Here is a 12,303-nt window from a genome sequence, read left to right as displayed (position 1 = left end):
TTCATGAACCAATAATCCTCCGAACAAATATGGGGAGTACCATATCTGAGGCTTATTTATGATGACCTTCTCGATGCATGAATACTGACTAGAAGATGCTTTTATAGTACAGACTCCGGTGTTGTGAACTGTAAAATCCATAATTAAGCTATTTATTGGGAAATTAAGTTATGGCAACTGCCTGTACATGAGTTCTTTTGGAGGTTCCTGAGTAGATACAGTAATATTTATATACTAGTTCATGAAGAGACATTTGTTAGAGTATGGGAAATAACTTCAAACACATTCTGTTTCAAATTGATTATTTGACCTTGATTTTCTTCAACTTTCAAGGTTGTAGCAATAAAGCTGTTAGAGGACTTTTTGCTTTATTCTTCTGTTCTCTGCCCTCTTTTTTCCTGGGTTCCCAGAGCTGTGATCAACATAGGAGCTCTTCACGTCTACTACTATTGTTCTTAGTTTACACATTTTAAAAAAGATTTAGTTATTTTTATTTGAAAGGGAGATTTTTACAGAGAGAAGGAGAGGTCTTTGATTCTCTAGTTTATTCTCCACTTGGTTGTAACAGCCATAGCTAAACTAATCTGCAGCTGAAACTCAGCAGATTCTTCCTGGCTTCCTACATGGATACAAGGACCCAAGGCACTGGACCATCCTCCAGTGCTTTCCCAGGGCATAAGCAGGGAGCTGGATCAGAAGTACAATAGCTAGGACATGAACTGGTGCCCATAAGGGATGCTGGTGCTTACCAGTGGAGGATTAGCTTGCTATACCACTGTGCTATCTTGATTCTAAATTTTGAGGTTCACAGTTCAACTTTTCATTAAAATTCAAACAAAAGATACCTTCATATCAATGCAGCTAAATCCATGGAGGCCAATCTTGCTCTAACTTACACATTGGTACATTTCTGTAATACTCAAACTCCAGACTTGATCTATGCTTCCTGCCATCTTTATGAGACACATGCACAATTACAATATGCAGACATGTTTTCTCCAATTAAAAGAGAATAAGAGGTATAAACAAATTAGACCATACAAGAAAATAGAGGGGTGGGTATTGAGATATAATGGATTGAGACACAATTTGTGATGGTTTCACCCCATATTGGCATACCAGTTGGAGTTCTGGTTGCTCCACACTTCCCATCTAGCTTCTTGCAATTGTCTCTGGGATGAACTGGATGATGGCCTACATGCCTGGATTCCTGTCACCTACCCAGGGGATCTAGATGGATCTTCTCTCTCAGACCTGGCCGTTGTGGGCATTTGGGGATTTATCACAAGACAGAAGATCTCTTCCTAATATTCTGTGTTTCAAATAAATGCACTGTTTTTCTAGACAGAAAATATTGGCAATGAAGCAGTGTCATTACGATCCAGGCATTGTGCTAGGTCGTTTGCAAGCACTATGTTTCTTCATGATGATCCTGAAAGGTATACATTGCTGTTTTTCTGTTGTTTCTTACATTTTGAGGGGACAAGGAACTTGCCAGAGTTTAATGTAGGTGTGCGCTGGCAGGTAGGTCAGACTGTTTTCTCCCCATCCTAGGCTGACATTGATAGTACTTTACTCATCATTGCAATCTGTAGGTTCTTAATAAAAAATCACTGTAAGTCAAACTCTGAGCTTTTAGTAATCTTCCAACAGAATACACCTGCTCCTACCAGCAAAGGAAAAATATAAAAAAAAAGCAAACTTAAAGAAAAGGGATTTATGCCTTCATGATCTGAAACTCTAAAATGCAATGTGATTCAATAGAGATGGGAAGTTTTAAAATTAGGATTCTGGCCACACAGTCATAATTTGATGTCATAAGAGACTGGGAGATAAAAGTCAGAATTTAGATATCTGTTTTAGAGCAAACTGCCTCTCGTATGCAGGACCACATTGTATACATTCCAGGACTTGCTTTCTTCAGATATAGGGTTGGAATCCTTAGGGTTTTTTCTTCATGGTCTTTTTTTTTTTTTTTTTTCCTAAACCAACCAAATAGGCAGTTACTATAATCCTTTGCTTCGGACTCATCATTTAAGTGGAATGTGCTGTTTTCAAAAACACTATTGTGAAACAATGCAGACCAGATTAGAACAGAAGGTTAAAACAAATAATAAAATAAGAAAACAAAAACCTCAAATATGTGAACATGTCCAGTTCCAGAGAAGCAAGAATCTTTACTTTCAGCAAAGGAAGCTCCTTAGAAACTACAGAGGGTTTTATTTGGTATTCCTACAGAACAAAATGTGCTTGAGAGAAGTTAAATGATCAGGGGGATAGCGGAATTGTCCCTTTAAAAGCAAAGCAAAACAAAACACAACTCAAACCAAGACCAACAGGCTAGAGATCTGAGTGAAAGAATTTAGAGTGATAAGAAAATCCTTAAGGTCTTACTTGATGAAATATGATTTCCAATAACATTCAATAGCACCGTGCATTTGGTAGAAACATAAAAGCATTTAAAGGTGCTTTGCTAGAATATAACAGACCAAAGAGGATTTCAGTGTCTCCTGGGCTGGTCACTTCATTTTGACTAGTGTAGTCTAGGTACTATATTTTGAAAAGGCTATTTCAACTGAAGAATGATGATTAGGGATGTGATAATTAGACGTTAGGTTATAAAGGAATATCTGAGTTTATTGACTATTTAGCTTAGGGAAGGTGAAGATATTTTTAAATCTTAAAAGGGGCGAATAGAAAAATACAAATTTAATGCTAGGGTTGCAGAACCTCTTGCTCTTCCAAAGGATATTTGGATTTTTATAAAATAATTTGCAAGCCATACAGAATTATTAGCATAAAATGAGCATGCTACAGATTTATTGAGTTTGGGGTAGCCCCTGCGGTTACTTAACAGGGACAGACCAAATAATTTGGTGGGCCTTAGATAACCCTTTGGTCAGATATTCTCTGTGATTAAAAGTTGCAAGCATGTCATTTTATTTTAATATAACCAATAGCTACCTACAGTTATAGTCTGTGCCATCACAGCCCCAGGAAATCCCCATTAAGAAAGTGTTATGGCAAAGGTGGCAAGTCTACATCAAGTGTCCCATAGAAAGATGTCATGTAGCAACATAGTCATTTCACTAGATGATCTCCAGTGCTCTTGCTAATTATAGCCAACTTACATGGATGCAAGCTCAGCTGATTTCTCCTGCTAATGATTTTGTAATGATTTTTGACCCAAGGTCAAAAAGTTTATTCAACTATGGATACATATAAATTCTTCAACTGGAAACACATTTGTAAGGCATATAAGTGAGGCAAGGTGGAGGATCAGTAAATAGTCCCTTGGCTAGGGAAAAATCAGCCTGACACACATTGAGACATTCTGAAATCCATGCTGCAGATCTCAGGCCTTAGACAGAAAGCAACTGCTTGAACTAATCTCTGCTTGACTGGTGGTTTTCTGCTTGAATGATCTTAGTTATATTCTTTGGTGAACTGGAGTAAATTCCAGTAACACAGAAAAGTGTAAATAAAACAAGAGAGTGTGAGACCAGATGAAACAGTGGATATAAAATTCTTGGCATAGCAGTGGGTACACTTTGGTTATGTAGTACCTGCAGGGGTTCTTCTCAGTAGCCACATGGACATGCTCCTTTCAATTTTCAAATACTTCCATGTGTATCATACCATTTGATTAATACAATAAGGAGCAGGCACTTAGCCAAGCAGCTAAGAGCTGCATTTAATATCAGCGACTAGTTTTGAATCTGGGCTCCAGATTCTTGCTGACATAGACTCTGGGAGGCAGCAGAGATGGCTCAAGTAATTGGGCTCCTGCCAATCCTGGGTTGCATTCCTGATTCCTGGGTCTAGCTCAGAAGCAATGGTTCTTGCTCGCATTTGGAGAGTGAACCAGCAGACAAGACACTTGTCTTTCTATACTTATGTGGTGGGTAAGATATGAGCAGTAAGCACACTTTAAAAAACGTGAAATGATGTTGAATCACAGATTTTCCTGATGGCTCACTGACTTATTTATGAAGAGTTTCTGATGACAATTATCACTTTTACCATGGGCAATAAGGAAGAGGAGTGTTAGAAGCAGTTCAACATCTGTATTCAAGGAGACTTTTCATTCATTTTTAGCATAGCTGATAAAGATCAAGCATGTGTCACCACGAATGTAGTGAGACTGGCCTTCCTGGATACACAGGTGGGGAGAGTCCGAGTTGGTAAAATCAAAAGCAATTTAGGTGTATTGAGAACTTTAGCAAATATTTGCATTAGGGCTCTATAACTCGCCATTTATGTATATATTCTAAGAAAATTATCAGAAATAATTAAAAAGCTTGATGCACAGATGTGTCAGATGTGCACATCAATATAGTTTTTAATAGTGAAAAACTAGAAGAAAGAAAAGCCCACAATGGGCTCTTAAAGTAGGATGCATTGTAAAGCCAGAGCATTACAGGGATAGTAAACTATACTCTGGAATCTGACTCACTGGATTAAAATTCTCACCCTTGCAGTTACTAGTTGTGTGAGGAAGTTAGCTACATAAACTACTTAATTCTTAATAATGTGACTTAATTGGGCAAATGATTTAAATTTCAGAGCCATTAGCAGGGGGTTATATAATGCTGGCAGGAAATGGTTTAGTTGGGGTCAAAACTTGAAAGCAATGCTTATCACTGTAGTATCATAATTATGCCATTTATCCAATGCCTAGTATTATCCCAGGCATTTAGAAAACATGGTCTTTTTAAGAATCCTGCTGATTACTCTTAGTTATGACATATGCACTGTTAACATCTTAATTTTATGGATGAAGATATGGAGGAACTAAGTGGTTTTTCCAGATTCATATGGATGGTAGGTTAGAGGCTGGATTTGAACCTAAGTACTCTGATTTAGCAGCCTACTAGCTCACCAAAGACTGTGTACTTTGATATATATATGTATAAAATTTGTGTTATATATAATAATGTGCATATATAACACACTCATATAAGACACAAATACATAATTTAGAAACAGTTTTAATTATGTGTGGTCATCTCTTGGTCATCCATGGAGTCTCACGATAGCCACCTACTGATGCTCAACTTCCTTATAAAAATGACGTAGAATGTGCATACAGTCTATGCATATTTTCCTGTTCAACAAGAAACTTCATATTTATAGATTACTGGAATATTTAATATGCTATAAATGTTATGTAAATAGTTATTATACCACCGTTAGAAAATGACAAGAAAACAACACACTTAAAAAATATCTGATTTGCAGTTTGTAAAATCTGGAGATGTGGAAGCTGCAGCTGTAGAGAAGGACTGTATCATGTCTGTGGATGAGATGTGTGTAATGTGCAGATGAGGACCGAAAATGCACAGTGTTGCACCCCTGAAGTTGTAGCATCACAGGTGGTACTTGTTCTTGGTTCTTGGATATTTCTGCTTTCTAGCTTTTCAACTAAAAAATACCATTTTTTATACTCAGAGTAGATATGTATAAATAGAAGTAATTCAACGAAGATTTGAAGTGGGTAAGTTTCTACAGAAGACCACCCTTCCCTCAGTTCTAATATGTACTGTATACAGTGTTTGCTATTGCTGCAGTATTTCAGATGACTCAACATGCTGGGTAAAACTGGAAAGCAATGTGAACATAAATGCTTACATGCGACAGAGTCACGGTAGGTGTAGGGAAAGCTGGCGTGGGAACTGGCTCCGGCTGGATCACTATTTCAGCTGGAACTGCTCCATCTTCATCTTCACGGGGTTTCTGAAGAGCACAGTGGCCGATGTCTGCATTTTTGAAGGACACAGGCCTTGCAAAGTCCATGGGGCTATGGAAAAACGATGAAAATATTTTCCTTATTTTTCAGTGTTTTCTTTCCTTTACACTAAAATCAGATCCTCCCATCTCCCTCCTTGAGGCTATTAGTGCAATTTCCTGAATTTAACTTGAAGACCTTCATGGCTTCTGTCCCCTGAACATGATTTCAGATAGTGCAGATTCAAGAGTGAGTCTCCTACCAACAACAGCACAAATCAAACCTGGTACCAGGGAAATTCACTTACATGGAGTTAATAACGAGATTCCATACACAGCCTTCAAAAGGAGGAATATTCCTGAGAGAAGACGGCTGAAATTCAGGTGGTGCACCACCAATGAAAAGCTTTTTGACTTCAATGGCTTGTTCAACTGTTAGGTTTTGCATATACTTCCTGTCTTCATCAATTTGGACGGTAAAGATGCTGATATTGGAAATAAACAGATACAAATAAGAGAGTACTCAATAAAATTCTTCCCTGCTACCCCAACCTTCCCTTTTCCCTCCTGTAACTTTTAAATGCGCCACGATAGGATGGTTAGGCATGCTACACTAAGCAAGTGCCATGGTTAGAACCTTGGCACGTATCTCCCTTGTTAACTCTCCCTGGATGTTTACTGAAACCAGGCAATTGTGCAGCTGGCACATTAGCATCTGGTGGAGGTGGCAGCAGCAGTCTATAGCCTAGCACAGGAGCCTATAGGCAGCAAGGCTTCCTGTACTGTGAAGTAATGTCTGATTGTATCAGGATCAGTGGCGTTAACACAGCATGTGGCCCCATTTTGTTTGGTTCTCTATTTCTTGGTTTGTGCTAGCTATTATCTTCTTGCTAGGGGACAGACTGTACTCCCAAGAGGTTAGATTGCAGGAATCAACAGCAAACACTCAGAGCCCATTTTATAAAGCATGTGGCTGCTGGCTTTGAATAGAAGAAGCAGGCAGGAACACTAAGCTAATTGTTGTTTAAAATGATTTTGCTTAGTGGCTGTTTTATTAATTTCCCTAATTTGTTTATGAGAGATAAGCCACACTACTAACTGAGAACCTCACACTACTTCACTACAGTTGTTGGATCCTTGGGCAAAGAATCAGGAACAGAAAAAGAATTTTATAGATGAAAATGATCAAAGGAATGTTCTCCTTGGTTCTAGAAGCAGATTTTTGCCTGCTAATCCAACAGTCATCTAGCTATCAATCAGATGTATTGGACACCAACATGAGGATCATGAGTGAAATGCTGGCAACTTCATATCTGGGGACAACAATCAAAGTACTTCATTGGAAAATTCAATTTTATATTTCCATCTCACTGGATTTTCCAGAGGCAAAATCACACGTGCAGCTGGAAATAATAAGCTGGAGCAACAATGCTCTGACTAGTCAGTGAGCAGTTGATTCCTTTCAGTACAAACCACAAGTAAAAGAACGGAACAAGAGATGAATTTGGCTATGGCTTGGGGAGGATGGGGGAGACCAGTCAGTTGAAAGGGAAGACAACATTTACTTATTGTAGCAGTCTGTGCAAGAATGCATTGGCAAAAAATCAGAGGCACAGCGTCACTACTGACACTGTTGACACGTAGTGGTTTCATGAGACTCAGAAAAGTTCTCTTGTAGGCTTGTGTGACTCACTGAAATGTTTCTCTACCCGCATTTTTTTTTTTATTTTGGGAAAAAATAGCCTCTTCTAGTATATAACAGTGTTCCTAAGGGTTTAGCAGGAGCTCAGGTCACCATGAGACAGGGTCTAAGGAGAGGAGATCTTTGCACTTGGTTAAATTTTTAAAGATTTATTTATTGAAAAACAGAGTTCACAGATAGAGAAAGGTCATCCATCTACTGACTGGTTCACTACAAATGGGTGCAATAGCCATAGCCGGGCCAGGCTGAAAGCACCATGCCCCAGCACCACTGGTGGGTGTTTAAAGAGCCACAAACCCTCGCCTATCTGGTGGAAACTTCTTAACAGAGTACTGCCTCAAGGAATATAATAGTTGTCCATGCTTGCTAGATTACAGGATGGTGATGCAGAATGAACATGGGCTTTCAGAAAGAACACACTGGAAATTAAGTTTGACTGTGGAAGCTTAGTAGCACTGTGACCTTGGACAAATTGTTTAATCATGTTTAGTTTCATTTCATTCATTTATAAATTGAAGATAAAATACCTAATTTAAGCTGGGGAAAATATTAATTAAGGGATTGCCCTGAGGCTGTATTACTTAACAAGGGAAGTGATAGAACATTATAGTTGAGTCTTGCTTGCATTTTTCATTCCAGGAACAACAAAGCCATACATTTACTCTTCTTCTTTTTGATTCTGTATACAAGGACATCATGAATATATCCATTATGCTGCTGGAGACTTTAAGTACTCATTAACAATATCCAATGTGAAAAACTGTTGAACACTGAAGTACTTAGATTTTTGATCAGTCAGGGGTATTTATTTTTGCAATTTCAGTTCTTAGATTTTCATAATTACATAACTTATTTTTACATTGTTTCTTGCTGGGGAATATGGTTGCAAGACTTTATGTCACTGCTGATTGCATAGAATATGTGGAAGAAGATACCAAGACAAGCAAATGCCTTGGTAATTAACATAACACAGCAAGCAAGTAAATTGGTAATTTAGAAAACCTGAATTGTTTTGGAGGGATGGATAGAGAATCAAACAGAAGCACTAAGGAAATAAATGAGGGAGACCTATCATATCCACTGGCAAGTTCCCCAAAGTCTACAGTACCTGGACTGGGCTGGAGCCACAGTTCACAGGTTGAGACTCAGTCATGTACTGGAGGCAGGAATCAGTCACTTGAGCAATCACTGCTCCCCACAGGGCTACTCTGATTGCAGTCAGGATTCAGAGACAGGAATCGAACCCAGGGACTCTGATGTGAGACCCACATCGTCATCAGTGTGCTTACTGCTTGCTACTTCGATTTTTTTTTTCCTGATTGGACATATCTTAGAAGGTTAGAAGAAAGAAAGCATTTGGTTTCACTTTCCAAACTGCTCTTACTGTGGAAACTTCAAATTACTGCTAAAACCTCTCTTTAACTCTGCAGTTCTTCATACTTGTGTGAAGAATGTTGTTACAAAGCAGAGATAACTCAGCTATTTATCTTCCTGACACATACAGTTACTTAAGCTTTTGGGGATGAAGAGTTTTGTTCTGTTAGAACTGCTGACCACTGAGATAGAGCCCAGTAGAGGTTGCAGAGGGAAAAATAAATAGAGAAGGCAGAGGTTGTTAGAAAACCAAAAAACAAGCTACTGGAGCAATTAAATGAAGGGATGGAAACTAGAAAGATAGGCAGAAGAATAACAGGATAATCATAAAAAGCTTATCCCCCATTTTGGTGAAAATTCAGTGATTATGTGACATGGGGTTTCAGACAATTCTAGTCTGGAAAGTGCAGGGAGAAAGTGATAATAATATAAAGAAATATAAATCTTTATGATCACAAAAGGGTAAGAATAAGTTGATCATAAATGGAGGTATTTCAGTCAAATTTGGGTTTTAAAGCCTGCTTTGTTATAATAATTTTGGATCAGTTAGGTTTTCTCATCTGTGAAGAAGGACTATTGTAGATCTCACATGAAGAATGAATAAAAGATTTAATGTTTTTCTAGCGCTCGACTGAGAACGTGCCACACCACAGGTACAGGAAGTACCAATGTTTCTAGCGTTTGAGGTCACTAGTGAGCTGTTAGTTTTATGTGGCACTTGCTTAAAGGGCTAGGGATTGTTGCATTTTGACCTTAGAGTGTTGAATGAGACATTATGGAGGTAAATGTGTTCTTGATTTGGCAGAGTTCAGTGGCTGCACACTAATATATCCAATACATTATCCTGTAATCAACAGTAAATGGCAAAACTGTTTGTTTATATGGCCAATTAACTGAATGGCCAGCTTTCAGTGATGTACTGTACACTGAGCTTAATCAGATAAAGAAGGATTGATGGTCAACAGCTGTGAGGTTGACATAATAAAATACCCTTTGCGGAGAAACACCTGTTAAAAGGACACCTTACTACATAGAACATTGGGGAATTCCAGAATAATCTTTCTCAACAGAAAAACATTTTGGGTGATTTGGACTAACTATGTTTCTCAAACCTGTGCTTATTGAAATTCTTTAAAGATTTTTAAGTTTTTTTTTTTTTTCAATGAGAAAGATAACAAAAGGACCTAGAATCTAGTCAACAAGACATGGGAAAGCAGCATTCTGCACATTGCCTAAGATGTAAATGAAAAAAAAAAATCAGTCTGAATTTCTCCTCAGGGACCATGACTACAATGTCTGGCAGAATAACAAAATCCTCAGTTTGCCCGATATTAGCCCCTCATTTGTCTTAATCATGGCTTCCAATCATTGCAGTTAACAGACATGCTGCATGGCTGCTCAGTATCGGTTTAGCTCGCAGCTTAATGCCCTATATAATAGTCAAAAAAATAAGTGGAGGAACACTTCATTACTTACTTTGAAGGCAAGAAATCATTATTGCTAATCTGTGATGCACACCAGAGGCTAATTAGAGCATGTAGATTTTAGGCATAGAATTGTACCTATCTATTTGTACCATTGCCACACATTTACACTCCTGTTGTATAAAAAGTATTCTCTGAGTTTTGGGGTTTAGTCAAATTGGATTTCCAGTTCTTCTCTATGTCTTCAGCCTGACATATGGATGGCTGGTTAGAAGGTCTGAGGTCCCTGAAGTCTCTGGGCTTCTGTTCGCTTTCCCTTTAATTGTCTTTCTAAACTAATTACCTCTCTGTGTTGCCATAGAGTATTTTGATGAAAAATACAGATGGCTTTGCCAACAAAGTAAAGTAGAAAGTGCTGCAATGTTTTGAAGAGATGAAAACTCAGTTTGTGCACTATTAAGGTCAATTCTCTGGCTTGGGGCTCAGGGGAAGAAGACAGGGCTCCCTCCCGTTAATCTGATATCACAGAGATTGGCCGGTAAGTGGGTCCCAGGACAGCAGCCATTTCCCTTGTGGTCTCAGCTCCCTTTCCAAGCTACTCTGTAGGGACTTTGCATATGTTGGGGATGGGGACTGGGCAAGGTGTGCACGTTAGAGGTTCCACAGGGCCTGCAGTTGCTATCATGCTTTATGTCTATGACAGTTTTCTGAGTAGCTGCCATAACTGCTTTGGATCCTGAATGAAATAACAGCTGCCTAAGGCTGCTGGCTCCCACTGAGCTGTTCTGGGTTTTTTTGCTTTGTGCATACGTCATATGAGAAGGGGCAGTCAGAGAGGTGTGGAGCAAGAGAGATTGTTAGTTGCAGCTTCACAAGCTCCACTGGATTTTCACTAAGGTGAAAAAACTGTTCCAAATACAAATATTATGAACAGAACACCCTAGGGCTCAGTTAAATGAGGTTCCCGAACTAGACACATAATGAAGACATGAAGCCATTTTATCGTCTTGCAATGCATAGCATGTCCAGAGACAGTGAGGGTCAGGCAACGACGAAGGCTAGCACAGGAAGTTCATGTTAGTCTCAACAGTGCGTCCTCTAGTGTTCCCATTACCCTCTCGTTCTTTCAACATGAACAGAATGTTCTCTTCCGTCATGAAAGAGGCCCGGGTCTGGTTTGATGACAATTTTCCTCATTGTGCGTGCCCCTGTGGACAGATGCACCTCCAGACGACCTTTGTTGAGGAGTATCGCGTAATAAGCCTGCAAAATGACAAATGTTATCAAAGACTGTCAGGGTCTCCTTGATGAATTTAGAGATTCTGTGACAGAACTGCAGGAACACTTGCTCTGAGATCTTACCTGGTCAGCCGAAGACAGAGTTTTAACAGGAGCTACGAATGCATTTTGGTCACTTACCATTGTTTTTTTTTCCTGTTGAAGGATTTAGAAAATACATGTAGTAATAGTGAAGTTGTCTGCAAGACACATTTGCGATACTGAAGGCAACAGCTGTGTGCACAGTGGTGCTCTAACTTACAAAACCCAGCAGGTAACAAAGGTTGTCGATCAAGCCCCCTTCCCTATAGTCACAGGTGGACAGCCAGCTCTCCAAGTTGAGTCTGACTCTGAGTATTGTGGCATTTTGAGGAGGTAGGCTTCAATCTGTTTTTTAAAGGTGGTGGAGTGGATCACTATAACCAATGTGGAACTTGTCTCTCACATTTAGAAAGGAAGAGGAAAATTTTTCATCACAAACACGCCTGCTGTCTTCCTGCTACAGTTACCATAGCAACGAGAATGGCTTTGATATCTGGTTATGAACCCCAGAGAGTTTGAATGCAGTTCTCATCTTTCAAGCGGGTGCCACATGTTCTCCTTTTTTTTTTTTTTTTTGTATGGGGTATCAGGGCACCTGCTGCAAAATCATTGCTCAGTCCTTATGTTAAATTTAGTTACATTTTAATCCTTCTTCCTATGTCATTATGCAAAAACGGCTCTGGTTATTGAATTGGACTTCAGCTGATGAACTTTTTTGTTTCTAATTTCTTCTGTCATAAGAATACTAGGATGAAC

At 39.0% G+C, this 12,303-nt stretch overlaps 1 protein-coding gene across 1 annotated transcript in view; it reads right to left on the bottom strand.

Annotated features, from left to right (window-relative positions):
* LAMA2 (laminin subunit alpha 2) overlaps nt 1–12,303 on the bottom strand; it is a 421,382-nt gene that overhangs the window by 16,668 nt on the left and 392,411 nt on the right. The window contains exons 56-58 of the mRNA XM_040965651.1: nt 11,342–11,490; nt 6,036–6,212; nt 5,632–5,800 (exon numbers count right to left, since the gene is read on the bottom strand). Coding sequence (XP_040821585.1) covers nt 5,632–5,800; nt 6,036–6,212; nt 11,342–11,490 — 495 coding nt within the window. The remainder of the gene's footprint in view (nt 1–5,631; nt 5,801–6,035; nt 6,213–11,341; nt 11,491–12,303) is intronic.

The sequence above is a fragment of the Ochotona curzoniae genome, unplaced genomic scaffold (assembly GCF_017591425.1).
Source record: "Ochotona curzoniae isolate NIBS_2020 unplaced genomic scaffold, NIBS_Ocur_1.0 scaffold_3890, whole genome shotgun sequence".
In the NCBI taxonomy this organism is placed as follows: Eukaryota; Metazoa; Chordata; class Mammalia; order Lagomorpha; family Ochotonidae; genus Ochotona; species Ochotona curzoniae.
Note: the sequence above shows the minus strand (reverse complement) of the source record. Positions and strands in the feature narration are given on the sequence as shown.